Source organism: Artemia sp. Qi Xiang Cuo, chromosome 2 (assembly GCF_049724085.1).
Source record: "Artemia sp. Qi Xiang Cuo chromosome 2, ASM4972408v1, whole genome shotgun sequence".
NCBI lineage: Eukaryota > Metazoa > Arthropoda > Branchiopoda > Anostraca > Artemiidae > Artemia > Artemia sp. Qi Xiang Cuo.
This window is the reverse complement of record NC_142795.1, coordinates 60,626,100-60,645,105: the sequence shown is the minus strand read 5'-3', so window position 1 is coordinate 60,645,105 and position 19,006 is coordinate 60,626,100. Positions and strand designations below refer to the sequence as shown.

At 34.6% G+C, this 19,006-nt stretch overlaps 2 protein-coding genes across 2 annotated transcripts in view; one reads left to right on the top strand and one right to left on the bottom strand.

The window, feature by feature from the left end:
- The window catches only part of Mical (Molecule interacting with CasL), a 119,305-nt gene extending 105,742 nt beyond the window's left edge, over positions 1–13,563 (bottom strand). The window contains exon 1 of the mRNA XM_089107393.1: positions 13,548–13,563. Coding sequence (XP_088963519.1) covers positions 13,548–13,563 — 16 coding nt within the window. The remainder of the gene's footprint in view (positions 1–13,547) is intronic.
- Positions 13,564–13,637: 74 nt separating this feature from the next.
- The window catches only part of LOC148955461 (uncharacterized), a 39,980-nt gene continuing 34,611 nt past the window's right edge, over positions 13,638–19,006 (top strand). Inside the window, exon 1 of the mRNA XM_089107388.1 lies at positions 13,638–13,715. Coding sequence (XP_088963514.1) covers positions 13,638–13,715 — 78 coding nt within the window. The remainder of the gene's footprint in view (positions 13,716–19,006) is intronic.

Here is a 19,006-nt window from a genome sequence, read left to right as displayed (position 1 = left end):
CGCTTTGAAAAATTGGGGCAATGAAAAGTGACAAGAATATAAATACTCTTTGGTCGGGGGAACGAAAAGTGACAAGAATATAAATACTCTTTGGTCGGGCCAGTTTCCCCCTTAGTTGTAAACACCCGCTTTGAAAAATTGGGGGAACGAAAAGTTACAACCGGGATATTAAATAAGTACCATTTTTACACCTCCCTCAAAACTTAATCTCTCTTCCAAGCATTATATTAACTAAATACTTGCCATATTGGGACTTGTTCATTGTCTCGGGTATTTTACGATTTCTCATTTAGAATGTGATACCTCCAAAATTGACTCCCCCACTTCCTCGCCGACCCAATCCAGCCCCTACGACATGGGGGGATGAAGGGAACGGTTTTTACTATTTTAAAATGTAAAAGAATTTAAAAAGTTACTTGTTTTTTATAAAGAACACAACCGAGAAGTAAAGCTAGGTCAAGTCACAATGTCATTCTATCGTTACTTTTCAATTAAGCTATTGAATATCTTTTACCAATGTCTCTCGTAGGCGTCAAATCTATTAAGTATCTGAGCATATTCTTTGTATTGTTGATGCAAGCATCCCATTCCTCATTCTTTAATTACCCGTGAGGCATTCTTAACCAACGCAATACCTTTACGCAAATACCTTTTCGCAAATAGAGTTATTTTTACGTTACAATTTTCAACTTAAAACCATTCTAATTATAGCATCCCATTCCTCATACTTTAATTACCCGTTACGCTGTCTTAACCAACGCAATACCTTCACGCAAATACCTTTTCACAAAAAATTCGCAAATAGAGTTATTTTTACGTCACAATTTTCAACTTAAAACCATTCTAATTATAGCATCCCATTCCTCATACTTTAATTACCCGTTACACTTTCTTAACCATTGGAAGTTTAATTTGGTTATTGAACTTAGAAGTAATTACCCTTTTCAAAAACATTAGTCGTTCTACTAATGAACCCGGGAAACGAAACCAGTCAGATTGCATCACACAATCTTGCTCCTAGTTCCAAAAAAATGGGTGTTAGCTTAGAAACCCGTCTGGTAAGGCAAGTACCGGTCGTAGTAATAGATGACTGACCCTGGTAAGTCATATTACGCAATCACTTGTGATATTCCCTATGCTTTTCCGAATAATGTTGAAATTGCTATGGCAGTACGCAAATAACATAGAAATTGCTAGGGCAGTACGCAATATGGAACCTCTTACCCTACTACTGACTATTATTAATTAAATTTAAAGGTCACAGAAAAAAATATAAAGAAAAGAATATGTTAAGGAACTTATTATTACCAATTTTCCAAATGTTATTGAAAACCCTAGAATCGATTCCTAAAATATGAGATTTATTGAGGTCAAATTTACTTCAGATATTAAATTTATCCAGGTAATGTAATACCGTATTCACTTTTATGGCTGTTCTTGAAAGCTTTCATTAGTATAGTCAGCAGCGTAGATAGTTTAAAGGGGACTAAAGCCTTTCCAAAGAACTGGATTCTGCTAATTACTATAATTTTTCAATTGAAATGAATTTTTGTTCTGAGGGAACCAAATCAATCGTAGGAACGTGTTTGGACTTAACTTGGGCGCGCAAATAGACATTATTTTATTACGAACAATGTGACTAATATGGATTAATTTTAAGTGCTCATAACATCGTAAAAGAAACCGCAACTATTTATAATGCATTAATGCTAGACACAGGAGGGTCTCTAGGTCGTGGCCCGTTCCGGAATTTCATGATTTTTTTTTCCGAGTTTTCCCGTGGCGTCCTTATAATTCCCACGTGTTCGATATTTTGACGCGTTTCTTCCACTCGGATACTCTACATCTCCCGAAAATTTATGTTTGAAGACTATTGGTTAATTATCATCTTGTACTAAAGCTAATAGGATAATTAGGTTAACTTTATTGTGCTACTGCTGATAGGGCTACTTCTTTTATTTTTGAGTCGATTTTTGTTGACAAAGAGAATGCAAATGAAATTACAATAACATAGAAACTATTTACTGCAAAAAAATGGATCAGTTAAATTTATAGTAAATAATAAATAAAAAAATAGTAAATTAATTTTTCATTATTAAAATATTAATAATTTATCTTACAATACATTTTAAAATGAACTTCGGATATGAGTTTCTTCATAGTGAAACAATGGGGGATTAAGCTGTAAATCTAATTTTTATACGATAAATCCAACTAAGCTGATCCCTGCGTCTAATTTATCATTCCAAAGCCTGTCTTATACCCAATTCTATTTGATACCCATGGGGTTAGCACAATTCTGATAACAATAGATACATCAAAAGAATCTGATTTTTATCCTGATTTTAAACATAAAAGTTTCATCAAGTTTAGTCTTACCCACGAAAGTGACCAGCCTGAGAAAATTTGCCATATTTTAAAAAAAGGAAGAAACATCCCCTAAAAGTCATAGAATTTGAATGCAAATCAAGCATCAGATTCAGCGCATCAGAGAACCCTACTGTAGAGGTTTTAAGCTCCTATCTGCAAAAATGGGGAATTCTGTATTTTTTGCCGGAAGAAAGATCACGGATTCGTGTTTATTATTTTTTTACCCAGGGATGATCTTATTGACCCAGTGGTCCTAGAATGTTGAATCAGTCATTATTCATCAGTCAATTCTTGCGTTTAGCTAGGACAATTTTATGACAAAACTTCGTTGTCTTAAAACATTTAAGAGTTTATATCTCAAAATTTAGCTTTAAAACGTAGAAAAATTTTAAAAATCTTCGGAAGTGGATGTATTTAAAATCCTTTGCTTTTAAAATTTGGCTATTTCGAGTCTTTTCATAGGGGTTGCCTTCCATATACACCTCAGGCTCTAACTTCGGGCTGGTCTGTTTTTGACAGACTTTTTCTTAATATTTTGGAAGTGTTTTCAATAAGTTATGTTTTTTAATTGCAGATCGTACTAGATAGAGCACACATAATGCTTGTCGTGAATTTAAAACACATATCTAAAGAGAGGAAATAAAAATTGACTTTTACAGATATAAAATTCACAACGAATGAACGACCAGTTAATTGTGGTTACAGCGATAGCTACACCTAATAATAAGTTAACCAAGGTCCACAGTACCCAAAAGTTCAAAAATGTGGCTAAAAAAAACTATCTCTTGAGAAAAAATATGCCATTTTTTGCTGGTTAAGGTTTGGGAACTATTTTTTCAATTAATCTTAAAAGTAAAATGTTATTTTTATAAAAAGAATTTAGAGAAATTTGGAAAAAGAGCCTGAAGCCCGTCGAAATGGTGTTTGGTTGAACTGATAGGTAAACAATTGAAATTTTTATATCTATTTACTTTTTATAAATTTGACTTGATAAAGTTATCATAAAGTGTCTTGATGCACCAAAAAGTGCACTTTGTGTTGTTTTTCCATTTTTGAAAAAGCCGCGTCGAGTGGTGACAAAACTTGAAGGTCTAGGTCACCTTATTTTCTTAAATTTCTATTTCGTGGAAACAAACTGTAAGTAAGGAGCGACTCGGCTCAACAGTAACCGAAACTCTAAAAAACGAATTTAGTATCAATAGATGCATGAAAACAATCAGCTTATTATTCTGAATCCAAATATATAAGATTAATCAAGTTTAGTGCTACCCATCAAAAAGTTACGAGCCTGAGAAAATTTGCCTGATTTTTGCAATGGGGGGGAACACCCCCTAAAATTCAAGGAATCTTAATAAAAATCACACCATCGTATTGAACGTACCAGAAAACCCTGCTGTAGAAGTTTCAAACTCCAATCTGTAAAAATGTAGAATTTCGCTATTTTTGCCAGGATACAGATCACGGATGCATGTTTATTTGTTGTTGTTTTTTTTACCATGGGGGGATCGTATTGAAATAATGGTCCTAGAAGGGTGCATTTGAACTAAAGCTAAAAGTTCTAGTGCCTTTTTTTAAGTGACCAAAAAGATTGGAGAGCAACTGGGCCCTCTCCCACGCTCATTTTTTCGCCAAAGTTACCTGATAAAAATTTTGAGATGGCCATTTCGTTAAGTATAGTTGAATCAACAAATAACTATGTATTTAGGTGTACAATGATCTTCCAAAGTCCGTGGGGAGAGGCCTGTAAGTTATTAAATTTGCTCTTTGTTTACGTATAGCCTAGTATTTGTCAATGGGAAGTATACAGACATTTCTTGGGGGGGGGGGGTAATGCTTGGGGTGAAGGGTTTTTTAGAAAGAGCCTTCCTTGGGGAGGGAAATTTCTGGGGTGTAAATTTTCCAGGGGAAATGCTACACTGGGGGATTTGACAGAATTACTATACGAAATTATTTTTAACTGTCTTACATTCTCTTTGCCAAATTTTTCATGTACAGATGTTCTGGGGGAATTATCGGTCGGGTATTTTCCGCGTGTTTTGATTTCCGAAAAATAATTTAAACGGAAGGGGGCATTTCTGGAGTGATCGAGAAACCGATTAGAGATTAAAGTCTTATTCAAATGAAAAAATACTAAGGACAGTTTTTCAGACTGAATAGTCCACAAGCAATTTTACAGGGAGGGGCAATTCTCAGCGAGGATGGAACTGTCAGGAGAGAATTTGAGGGGAAGGTTGCACTTTACGTTGGATGAAATTTCCACGGAGGAGTTTTGCATGAGGGGGGGGGGGGTATATTTCATAGAGAGTGAGCCAGATTTACCGGTATTATTTGAAACGAACAGAAATTATTCCATATAGGAAGGGTTTCCCCCTCTTCAATACCTTGCTCCTTGCGCTAAAGTTTGGGTCTTTGTTCCATTTTTTTTTATTGAGTGGCTACTGAAACACGGGGCCGTTTAATTGGAGTAGGCAGTATTTTAAAAGTGCTAACAGCTTTAGCGTAAAGAGCAGGGCACTGAGGAGGGGGAACCCTTCATATACGGAATAAATATACTAAATTTAATATGCAAATTTATGTTTAAATTTGCAGGTGTTCCCCCCTTTGCAGGTGCAGGTGTTTAAAAGGGGATGTTTCCCCCTTCTTTCGAAAATAAGGCAAATTTTTTCAGGCTCGTAACTTTTGACCAGTAAAACCAAACTTGATAAGACTTATATATTTAAAATCAGCATAAAAAAAACAATCTTTTTGATGTATCTATTGGTATTAAAATTCAGTGTTTTAGAGTTTCGGTTACTATTGAGTCGGGTCGCTCCTTACTTACAGTTTGTTACAAAGAACTGTTTGATAATGATCGGCTCTCCTAAAATGTTAAATTCAAAGAAGCAAAAATGATGAAAATACTAATTTCAGTAAAGTGTACTAACTACACATTTTAAGTTATTTTAATTGTTTACAATTAAATTTGTATAAATAATTTTATTATTATAGGATTATTGTAGGATTATTGTTATTATTGTAGGATATATTATTATATATAAGTATTTTATTATTATGGAGTTGTAAATAATTTTATATTTACAACTCCACAAAAATGCCAAGATAAATATCCGTGGGCTACCAGAACCCTTAGAAAGATGTTTAATGGCTCATTTGAAAACTTTTGCTCATATTTACTTGTTTTTTATTAATTCTACAATTCGTAAATGAGATATATAGCACGGAAAAAAATACTTTTGGTGCCACTTCTTTAAGTGAAAATCATGAAAGTACAAAACGGTAGCCTATAATTATAATAATTATGATCCAAAACCCTTAACTGGATTTTTGCAAAAACACCTTCCACATGTTCCTCTTTCAGGCCACCTTAATAAGCTACGCAATCAAAATCCTACAAAAACCAGTATATTAAATTAGATTATTAGAGGCGTATTTCTGTTAGTACTGCGCTGAACTTCAAATTAGATTATCATGCGTTCGACTCCAGCTTGGATTTTTTCTTTCAATCATGGTTTGTCCCTTCTTATGATTACTTTTCAGATAATCCACAATTTTTGCAAATGTGATGCGCTCATTTTTTTAAAGTCTATCCAAAAAAGGCTCATTTTAAGGCTATTTGTCATATCTACGTGCTTTTTGTCAATTTTACCATCTATAAGTGCCGTACAGTAATGAAAACGTCACTTTTGGTGCCATTTCTTAAGTGGAAGAGTTTGGAATCATAAAACGGTACCATTGCAATAATTATGGTCCAAAGGCTTTAACTGGAGTTTACAAGAACCCCCTCACATATACAACGTTCCTGAAAAACATGTATTCTTTGTAAAGTATGGATAATGAACTATATATTATCGACTGAGAGTTTTTCATAGCTATCAAGGTTGTCTGCATTATTTTCTAGAGGTTTCTTATCTTCCCTAGATCGGTGATGATTAGAAATTATATTAAAAATAAGTTTTCAGCTGAAACTAAGGAGTGACATTAAAACTCAAAACAAATAGATTATTCCGTATAAATAAAAGAAATCATGACAACGTTGTTTTTACATAAAATTTGAATAAAAAACGAGCAAAGATTAATTTAAAAAAACAAAATTTTTGTGGGGGAAGTAAGGAGAGAAGTTAAAACTTAAAACTGGCAAAAATTATTACTTCACAGCCTATCTATATATATCAATAAAACTAGTACAAATAAACCAATTAATTATGTTCCCCTATGTTTCTAGGATTATAGAAAACTAACGCTTTACTGAAAACACAAAATAAGACAGGATTTTTTGTACAATATAAGCAAACCAATTAAGGACACTTTTTACAGAATAAAAATATTTGAAATATATTTCAAGTAACACAATAGCATATTTCTTACAATCTAAGATTGTATATTAATCACTATTGGTATTATAGCTGGCGAGACCAAAATACTACCTGATAAGTCAGTCCAATATTTCTGTATGCTGTTCAATGACTTTGCGGTTATTAAAAAAAAAAAATTAATTTTAGGCATATGTTTTTGAGATAATTTTAATCGTATACTGAAAGTTACTGATATCAAAACAGGTGTAAGACTATTAAAAGCCTTATAGATTAGTTTATTTTTGTCAGGCTGCATATTCACTTTTGACTCCCAAATCAATATTCCTGTGTTTTATAATTGACTTTTGTGTTTTCAGGAAAGCGCTAGTTTTCTATAATCCTAGAAACATAAGGAAACATAATTAGTTGATTTATTTGAACTAGTTTTATACATATATATATATATATATATATATATATATATATATATATATATATATATATATATATATATATATATATATATATATATATATATATATATATATATATATATATATATATATATATATATATATATATATATATATATATATATATATATATATATATATATATATATATATATATATATATATATATATTAGATAGGCTGTGAAGTAATAATTTTTGACCGTTTTAAGTTTCAACGTCGCTCTTTACTTCCCTCGGAATTTTTTGTTTTAAATAAATGAAAATAAAGAGCGAAGTTCAAACTTAAAACGAAAATCATTACTGCTTCGCCGTTTATGCAGTATATTTTTGAAAAACTATTCAAACAAACTGGCTCGTGATATTTTGCCACATTTTTTAAATTCTGAAAAACTAGTGCTTTTCTTGATATTTGCATAAATCTGGGTCGTTTCCTTAAATATATTTTGTTCGCCCTAAAATACTCCTGACAAGAATATCCACAATATCCTGAATTGAACTATGTATAACAGGCCCATCTTTCTTGGAAGATTCTCAATTCTTCATTCAACTTTTTCGGGAAAAATGCAGAATTTCTCTTTTTTGGATATAAATATTTGAAACCTCTGGTATAAGGGTTCAATGACTTGATGACTTTATTGATTTTGCTGGTGTAATTCTTGTCAAGATTGCTCGATTTTTTTTTGTTGTTTTTTTCCGCTTCATCTGTAATACACAAATCTGCTTTTGCTAGTAACTTTTAAAAGGAAACTGGAAACTTGATGAATGCTACATACTCAGAATCACCATGAAAATTAAAGTATTTTGTACGTATATACTGTGACGAATATTCTCTTTGAAAAGTTTTTGATTACTACACTGGTCGCTCTTATACTAACAGTTCGTTACCACAGACTGTTTCACAATTAGGGATTACTAGAAAGCAAGCAAAATTAATAAGTGCGAGGATGGATTAAATAAAAACTATAATTTTTTTAGAGCTGATAATACTACACTGAATGGAGTTGGTGGCTTTCCTCTAGCCGTGCTAGATGCCTGGTGCTACCAGGTAAAGCAGGTTTAGCTGGTTTCCACCAATGGGGCTAGAAACAGTTGAATTTGGCTAATCTACATGCATACAAAACATTCTATATCTGTGTATGTGTGTGTTTGTGTCCTTTGTGCATTACTACACTGTTCATCTGATTGCCAAGAAGTTGTTGAGTACACTCTAAGACCCTCTCAAAGACACTCCAAGTGCAAGGTTTCAGGTATAAGATTCCCTCCAAGGCCATCTTAATACTTTTTGCGCTGACTGAAATTAGGGACCCATCAACACAAATAATTGGCAGTCATTTCCGGTCGTATGATCAAATTTTCTGGATGTTCAATAAACAGGCCGGCTAATCATGAATTTTGTCACCTAACACACTTCCAAAATTATAAATATCTTTTTCCGTAGATTGTCTGAGTCTAGTATTCAATGGTTTCGTTAATTTGGTATTCAACCTCGGGAAGGGTGTATTCCCCTGGGATATTTTCCATATTAAATGAATTTGACGTGGACATCTTTTTCTAACTGTTTGCATATATACTCAAAATCAGTTAAATTAGGTAATTTTTATAAATAAAGGGTAAAGGACAACTTTATACAGTCTGGGTTAACCCCATTGCGGATTAAATAAAAAAAAGAAGTTTTTTAAATTGAAGTAAGGAGCGACATTAAAACTTAAAATGAACAGAAATTATTCCGTATATGAAAGGGGCTGTCCCCTCCTTAATGCCTCACTCTTTACGCTAAAGTTTTTTATTGTTTTAAAAAATAGAGTTTTGAGAAAGTGTCAAACTTAAGCGCAAAGAGCGAGGCCTTGAGGAGGGGACAGCCCCTTTCAAATACGGAATAATTTCTGTTCGTTATAAGTTTTAATTTCGCTCCTTACTTTCAGTTAAATAAACTTGTTTGTTTTATTTAATTTCTGAATGCTTTTGAATTTTATGCTGGTTTTGATTTTGGCTCACCATACATGAATAATTAAAATGAAATTTGCATATTAATTTTCCTTTTTTTTCGGCTAAATGGCTTTCTCGAAATTTTTTATCTGACGATTTTGAGAAAAAAGGGGCGGAGGAGGGGGCCTAGTTGCCCTCGTTTTTAGTTTTTTAAGTTTTAGAAGTTTTAAAGTTTTAGTTTTAAAACTAGGCTCGTGCCTAGTTTTTTGGTTACTTAAAAAGGCCACTAGAACTTTTAATTTTATTTGCGAACGTTTTTAATAGTAATAAATACACGTAACTTACGAATTAACTTACGTAACGAACTTCTATATTTGTATGTTTTTATTACGTATATAAGGTGGTTTGCCCCCTACGTAATACCTCGTTCAGTAAACTAAAGTTCGAATTTTGATCCAATTCTTTAATAATGGCCCCTTAATTACAAAGGCCGTTAATTAGAATAAATAGCTCTTATGAAAGTACTAAAGAAACTTTACCGTAAAGACCGAGGTATTGAGTAGGGGGCGAACTCAATCATATACATAAGTTATTTATGTTCGTTTTAAGTTTTGATGTTGCTCCTTACTTTCAGTTGAAGAGCTTGTTTTTTTTTAATTTAATTTCTGATCTTTTTTTTTTAAATAATGCTGGAAAATCCGGCAACCCCTTCATAGCAATGTCCCTTCCCCTATGAAAAACTCCTCCGTTAAAAGATCCTCCCATGTAACCCCCTAGCCACCCCCCACTACCAGAAAAAAACCCTGAAAACGTCTGTATACTTCCCAATAACCAATACTACATGTAAACATTGGGCAAAGTTCATAACTTGCAGACCTTCCCCCAGGGACTGTGGGGGATTAAGTGATTCTCGAAGACACAGTTATTAGATTTTTCCACCACGCTGAACAAAATGGTTATCTAAAAATTTTGACCGGGTAACTTTGGGAATAAAATGGACGTGGGAGGGGGCCTAGTTGCCCTCCATTTTTTTGTCACTTAAAAAGGCCACTAGAACTTTTAGTTTCCGTTCAAATGAGCCTTCCCGCGATATTCTAGGACTACTGGGTCGATACGATCACCCCTGGGAAAAAAACAATAAAAAAAAACAAATAAACACGCATCCGTGATCTTCCTTCTGGCACAAAATACAAAATTCTACATTTCTGCAGATAAGAGCTTAAAATCTCTACAGTAAAGTTCTCTGATACGCTGAATCCGATGATGTGATTTTCATTAACAATCTATGATTTTTAGGGGGTGTTTCCCCCTTTTTTCGAAAATAAGGCAAATTTTCTCAGGCGCTTAACTATTGATGGCTAAGACTAAACTTGATGAAACTCATACATTTTAAATCAGCATAAAGATATGGTTCTTTTGATGCATCTATCGGTAACAAAATTCCGTTTTTTAGAGTTTCAGCTATTATTGAGCTGGGTTGCTCCTTACTTACAGTTCGTTCCCACGAACTGTTTGAAAGCTGTCTGACGCTTTGGAAAATCGATGTTCGCATTTATCATTTCAGTGCATTATCGCGCTTTTAATTTATGGATTCACCAATGAAGGGAAGTTTTCTGGGGAAGAGTTTTCCGCGGGAAGTGGGAATTTTCTGCTGGGCTTCTGTCTGTGTTTTTTGCCGGGCAGTTATCCGCGGGGGTGAATTTTCCAGGAGGTAATTTTCCTTGAATTTGTTTTTCTTTTTGGATCGCAGCAACGCGCGACGCGTAAGCTAGATAAATGTACAAAACTAGGTGATTTTGGTTAAAACCAAAACTTATATATTCGAAATCAGCATAAAAATATGACCTAAATAAGTAAAAATAAAACCTAAGTAAGATTAGTTCGATTTTAAATGACTGGTGAAGTTAACTCAAATTAGCCAGTCTCGGCTAATTTGGAATGATCTTAACCCCTAAACCTTGTCACAACATGTTTCACATTAATTTTTCTCAAGATTGCCAGATCACTACATACTTTACTACCATGAGCTTTTTAGTGGGGATAAATATAGTTATTACATCAAAGTCTGTATTGACTTTAGCTTACTTAGAACTTTTGTTAAACTTTCAAATTGGAAGCTTTAAAAGCGCCTCAGTTTTTTACCACTAAGGTCGATAGATCGAATCTACGATAGATCGATTGATAGGCCAATAGGTAGAAACTTTGAATCTACTATCAGAGATTCCTTAAATGTTATATTTTTTATAGTAAGATTCATGATGTAACTTATAACTTTTCTCTTCGTTATAACCTTTCAACACATGTTGTTGCCTTGCAAATATCCAACCAACCATAGATTACTCTGTTGGGAATCAAAATCCTCAGTCCCATATGCAATGAAAGGAGGATTTTTCTATGAAAATGCAGTGAAAAACGACAGGCTTATGTCCTTAAAAAAAATTCCAATTCAATAATTGGTATACAGTATATAAACATGAATTCTCGGATTTTAACAATAATTTGATTTTAGTGTTGAAAAAACACTAATGGTAAGTGTTACATTACTTTTATAACGCTAGATAAACAACTTAGGGTAGAAGTAGTAGAAAGAAAAAAATATTTGCTTTTGTTTTTAGTTTGAACTGGAATTATCAGTTAAGACTGCTACTTATTTATATTCTGAGTAATATTTGTTAATGGTGGTTGTCATGACTTTAATACCCTAATTAAAAAAGACTAATGTCGCATAGAAGTCAAAAATTGTAAGATGCAGTCCTCAGAAATACTTTACAGTAAAATGTTGTTCTTTCATTGATCCTAAAATGCAGCTAATTTTAATTATCATTGGCAGATCATTCAAATTTTTGTGACGATAAAACGTTTACCTACCAATTATTTTTATGGAGAAACATTTACTTTTCTATGTACAATCAGGAAACGCTAACGTAATGATACAATCGCATTTCGAATGGAATAATAACGATCTCGTAATAATCACCTGTGCCAACAGATAGAAGGGAGCTGGTCGATTTTTAAAATAATTATGAAACAATGTTATCTGGATAATATTTTTCTTTCATACATAGTCATAGAGTACTGGGAGCCAGGGAGCCAAGGCCCTTCCAAAGCCTCCAAAGAACTTTAAGGCTATTCTCTGAAATGTCGTCGAATTTTTTTTTTTTTAATCTCAGTACCCGTTTATACCAGCCCCTCCGTGCTTCTGGGAACTTGAAACTCTGCCTTTGCATGGGTTAACTACGGGGGTGGAGGGACATGCTGTTGATGTTATGATGCTGCTGAGAAACGATAATGTTGTTTAAGTTGTTTAAGATGCACTGTTGTTTAAGTTGATCACGTAATTCTATCAAAATGGAATTTTTAACCTTCCGACTGGGTGCGTGTATGCTCACGTAAGATTTGGCACAAAGCTTCATCAATGAACTCGGAATGCAACTCCAAAACTACAGACTAGTATTTAAACTTGAAACAACCGGTACTAACACTCCTTACATGGTTTTGATTGAAATTGCGTCAAGCTAAGCAAGCGTAAATCATATTCAGGTATTAGGTTCCAGTATGATTTGTTGAGGTCTTTTTCCGCATAGCTAAGCCTCCATAGCAAATGACTAAAAAGGAACAATTATCCAATACTCAAGCAGGTTTATCTGGTAGATTTAAAATGTTTCCTTTCTGAAGCGGGGAAGGTGGATCTATCAAACCATCAATCTTAAAAGCCTGTATAAGTGCACGATGATTGTAATGTAATTTACGTGGTTCGGGGACAAAATACTTTTTTGTCAGATTTTTTCAGTGGAATAAAAGTAAATGCCGATATACTAAGCGGGCGCAATTTTTATGTGATTTATTTCTTCAGCAGTTTAGAGCCAAACATCTTAAGATGCTCCCTTACATTCTTTCATTTCTCTTTTATTCCGGTTGGTCTACCACCGAAACCGATATTTTTTCTTGTACTACTAATCGTAATTTTTATCTTGGCCCCTTCCTAGATACTGGCACGTACGTGGGATTTAGGGAACCAGAATTGTCTAGAAACTCGGAAAATTTTATAACTTTTAGGGAAGGTTGGTGGCTCTCCCGAGAGAAATGGCCCTCGAACCTGATTTGATAAGGACTGAAAAATCACCTCAACGATTATGGATTTTGACGGATTTTATTAATCAACTTTCTACTTGTGCGGGGTTTTTACCTTTGCTTTGTGTGCAGGGAATGGGTTTGGTTGTGTGGGGGGTTGGTGGTGGGGTTGTGGTGGGGCTGGTTGTGTCTGGAACCATTTTTATCACATGCAAATAAGAGGAAAATGATAGGGGATGGCGAGTCTTCCCACCCCGAAAAATTACAACCTAAATATGTTTGATTTACAAAAACGTGTACAAATCAGGACTGTGATTTTTTTCATAGAATATTCAATAAACTGTATTCTTCGGAAGACGGGGAAGGATTTGTTAGATGTTTTCCAGAGAAATTTTCTACGAATCATTAGGCTACCTGTTTGACTGACCATATTTCAACCAGCAAGCCGTACGAAAAATGGGGTTCTATCCCACTTACTAAGGCTGCAATTACAGAAAGATTGCGATGGCTAGGAAACATTTTGCAGATGAAGCATTGCTAAGGATCGTCCTTTCCGGCCATCCATCTTGGACCAAACGAAAAGTAAGTCATCCCTGATTGGGGTGGGAGGATGTAAGAATATATTCAAAGGAAATTATAATTTCTTGGGAGGGCTTAAAGGGGAAGCTTTGAGTAGATTGGGATAGACGAGGAGGGCGTGCACAGATGTGTTGACTTCAGGCGGATTGGTCCTGTTCTGAGTTGTTGGTAGTAATAGTACGGTAGTAGTAGTTTGATAGGGATTCTTTTTGTTGATTTGTTTTTCCTGCTATTATTACCCTGATTTTGCGCTTGAGATGGCTGCAGCAAGAGGGGAATCTAAGAGTCTGGACCTTCCATACATTATAACAAATGCACAAAGAAAGGTGTAAGAAGACGAATAAGAGCTGCAATATAAGCCTGTAACATAAATTCATTAATAAGCCTGAGTATCGACTATTCATATTATTTCGAAAAAAAAAAATACTTTTTTCGTGTTGTCATGCAATTCCCATACAAATATTAGAATAAAACATCCTTAATCTGAGGTTTTTATCCACACAATTATTTTGCTAATTTTCCAGCAATTAAACGTCCATGGGAGAAAAATACCTTTCTTTTTCTTTTGTCCGGACTTTCTCATCTAATTACGGAAATTGACACAGCATGATTTGTTTAAACCTAATGTGTTGTACGTAAAAACCGATTTCCCCCCTTCTTTTCGGTGGCTGGATTTTCTTTTTTCCTATGGGAAGTTTAGTCTATCCCATACAAAGGGCAAATGGAAATGTGCTTAGATCTGACGCTAGAAAGACTAATTGCTTCTAGTCGAAGCTGGTTTCACGCTCCCACTTTAGTGTGCTTATTACTTCAGATAGAAGCATTATTTATGCATACAAAATGAAGGTGGCATAGGGCCATTCTGAAAACTGTTATTTTTGTGAGAATGTCACTGAAGAAGACGATTTTTTTAGAAGATCAATTTTTAAGAATTTGAATTTTTAAGAACCGCCGTCTCCTTGAAGGGAAACAGCCGTCTTTTCGAACGAAACTAATCGTTATTACTACTTTTATTATGTGGATTTACTGTTTTTTATTTAAACGATCATTCCTATCTTTTCAAATCCACGCCTCATAGAACCTCATAAATACAGTCTCAATCCCCCTCTTGAGTAATATTTATTATCTGAAACACTACTAAATCGTGGTATTGTATTGTGGCTGTTAATAGGTGTGACTGTAATTTTTAAATAATTAATTAAAAAAAAATCATGATGAAAGTAGAGAGTGAAACTAAAACTTAAAACAAAATTACTTAAAAAAAATTACTGCGTCGCAGTTTATGCAACATATTTTGAAGAACTCTTTCAAATAAACTGGCTATTTTTAGGGAATTACAATTGTACAATAAAATTTATTGATTTCATTGCTGGTAAAAGATTAATGAAAGCCGTATAAATTAATCCTTGATATTCTACAGGCTACTTAAGGATTTGCTGCTCCTAATCCTATTTTGTTGCATCGGTTTTGCGCTTTCGGTTTTGTTTTTTTATTTTCCAGAATCCTAAAAACATAGAAAAATATCAAAAGACAGTTGATTTGAAATAGTTATTTAAAAATATGTTGCATAAACTGCAAAACAGTCTTTTTTTCTTTTTAAGTTTCAACTCCGCTCTTTACTTTCATTAGAAAAAGATTTCTAAAAAGAGACTTATAAAAAAAAATATTCCCAACTTAGACAAAGAATCCAAAGACGTCAACATGAGTTTTTGCTAAAACAGGGCATTCAATATAGGTTGAACATAGGTATTCACAGCTCTCTCAAACTTTCCCTTAGAAAAAATATGAAATTCGTCGCATAAGGAATCCATAGGGTAGATCATTCTTGGTATCTTTGAGGAGTTTTAAATAAAAAATTCGGTTATATAAGAAGTATCACCCTATGTGAAATATGCACATATTTTAGAAACCTCAAGTATCTTAAAAAAAAATTATTGTGCAGTTAATATACTTTACGGAAATCCGTGTTATTGTTAATGCAATTTTTCTGCTGCAATGCTATAAAGAATTTGAACATCTCATCAGAAAGTATAGGCCTACTTTCATTATCTTTCCTTCTTTGACTTTAACATTTTAGGAGAACTGATAATTAGAAAAGACTGGTCGCTTGAAAGAGAATACGTATTTAAAAAAGCAATCTTATCCAAGATTCGAACCCAGGTTACCATGGGCACGCCTAATAGCTGTTACCGCTAGATTACCAAGCATTTTATAGAAAAGTTTTTATACTTTTCTAATCCTGACTCACCGAGGTATGTTGCAGCAGGCGAAAGAATTGCTAACACTTCCATTTAAAAAAACAACAAAAACAACAAAAAAAACTTGGAAATAGATGTAATCGCGCACAAAGGTATTCTAGGTCATCGATGACACCATCATAAATAGAAAATGGATTTAATACCTGTCTCTGCCCTTTTCCAATACTTCCCGTGGGAAAAATATAGGACAAGGAATTGAGTTTAAAGCTGTCAATCGCTTTTTATTTCAGGTGAAGTAATAGATTTCAGCAATAGATCATTTCTATGTGCCCTAGCAATTCGAATTCGGTGATCGACATTCTTTGACTGACTGCTGTTATATTCATATAAAATCTTTGAATTGATAAATATTAAGGATGTTGTTACATCTCAGTTAGTCTACGTTTCTTGGCTGAGTTATTGCATGGCACACCGACTCACCGAGTCGGTGACTCACCGAGGTATGTTGCAGCAGGCGAAAGAATTGCTAACACTTCCATTTAAAAAAACAACAAAAACAACAAAAAAAACTTGGAAATAGATGTAATCGCGCACAAAGGTATTCTAGGTCATCGATGACACCATCATAAATAGAAAATGGATTTAATACCTGTCTCTGCCCTTTTCCAATACTTCCCGTGGGAAAAATATAGGACAAGGAATTGAGTTTAAAGCTGTCAATCGCTTTTTATTTCAGGTGAAGTAATAGATTTCAGCAATAGATCATTTCTATGTGCCCTAGCAATTCGAATTCGGTGATCGACATTCTTTGACTGACTGCTGTTATATTCATATAAAATCTTTGAATTGATAAATATTAAGGATGTTGTTACATCTCAGTTAGTCTACGTTTCTTGGCTGAGTTATTGCATGGCACATCTGTGGGGTCACATGTAAGATGTATCCATAGGGAGCCGGCCTTTAGTCCCCCCCTCCCCGTGGAAAACTCCCTTTCTCGCGGAAAAATCCCTTCGTGGAGAACTCCCCCACACGCTAAATCGAGCAGCCGCAGAGAAAGTACAAAATAGGTACCTAATCAGAAATAGGTACCTAAGAGAAAGTACAAAATCAGACGTCCTAAGGGGTAACAAAAGGACCATATGTCAAGAACAGTTTTAGGACAGAGGCTGGTTGGTCTCCAATCACTTTGGACTTAAAAAAAGGACTAGAGCTCTCAAAAAAATGTACGTATATTTCCCAGTAACAAATTTACAGCATTTTCCATCCCAGTCTTTTACAGCCTTTTCCCTAAGAGCTGTGGAGGGTCTTGTCATCCGCAAAGACATATTTATTCGACCATTCAATTATGACGAACCAAATAACTAAGGGGAAAGAGGCAGGGGAAGGAGGATAGTTACCCTCCATTCTGTTTGGTCACTTAAAAAGACGCTTAAACTTTTAAATTTTTTTTTCGAGTGAGCCCTCTCCCGATCTTCTAGGACCCTTGGTTTGATATGATTATCCCTGGGAAAAATTATTGTAAGTTTTATTTAATTTAGATAAACACAGAATAAGTTTTAAGGGAGAGACGATGTTAGTGGAGGTAGAAATTAATATATAATCGCAAGGGTCGTATTGAGGACTTTTTTAGGGAGAGGGATTTTTTTAGGGGGGGGGGCACAAAAACTTCAAAAAATGCACACTAATGCGTTATTATGCATTTTTATTCCGTGTTTTACAACTCGGACAAACATTTCTGCCTCTCGTTGATCCTTCACGTAAATACATAGAAGGGGTAGGGGGAATAGCAGGTAGTAATTGATATTTAATGTTTCTTGATTTCTGGGAATATATTTGGTCTACGCTGTTACTTTGAAAGTAAAGAGTAAATGTAAACCCTAAAATGAGCAGAATTTATTCCACATAGGAGGTAGGCTGCCTCTTCCTCATCCCCACTTCCGCCCCATAGTCGTAGAAACTTTGGAGGATGATCGTTCGATCAGAAATTAAGAGTTCTAGTTATTTTTTATTGGAAAGTGATTGGAGACCAACTAGCCCCTGTCCTAAAACTATTTTTGATATTTGGTGCTTTTGTTACCTCTTTTGGTCCGTGTGGGGGGGGGATTTTCCGAAAGGTAGCGTATTTTCTGGGGTAGAAGGGTATTTTTCGGGGGAATCTTCCGCGGGGAAATCATCCACAGGGGAGGTATTTTCCGGTGGGGTATTTTCCATGAGGGTATTTTCAACGGGGGGGGGGGGTATTTTTCGGGAAGGAGCATTTTCAAAGGGGGTAAACGCCTAGACCAGTATCCAGTATCTTCGTTTGAGGAGGGAGGGGGTAAATGCCTAGACCCTTATCGAGGATCTGTGTTGGGGAGAGGGGGGCTTGTAAACGCTTAGACCGGTATTCAGGATCTTTTTTTTAGAGGGGGGGGTACAAAAAAAATACAAAACGGATTAAATATTTGTTTTTATGCATTTTGCTACTTTTGTTTGAGTCGAAAAAAAATTGAGGAGGGGGTTAAAACCCAGTAACCCTTCTTTGTGATACGGCCATGGTCACATATCATAAAAGCTCTCTAGCTCCCCATAGCCTCGTCCTTTTCTCTATGAATATTTTCATTTGTTTTACAAAATATTTTTAGGTAAGAGTAAAATTTGGATCAGACTTTATTTTACATGTTTTTTAACTGAAAACACATTTTGAGTCTCCCATCCCATGAGCCTCTTCTTGAAACCCATGAGTGACTCCTCCTCAGGTTGAGAACCCGTGCTCCAAATCCTGGATAGTTTATACGATTACCTCTTCAGAAAGGGATTTGTTAGCAAAAGTTACACCAAGAAAAGGGTGAGGCTTTGAGGAAGAAAATAAGTAGCTGTAGAAACAACCACCCACCCAGGAGGGGTGCGAAGCGGGCCCTCCTCCCAAGTCCCCAAATATCATTTCCACCACAATTTTTCAACTTAAGTGGCTAGGCAGGAAGTAATATTTAAGGATAAAATATAGCTTTTGTTCATATTACTTCCCTGCCATCCGACCACCTTCCATTTGATTTTTTGTTGATATGTATAATGATTATTATTAAAATGATTTAAAGACCCTAGGATAAATCAATT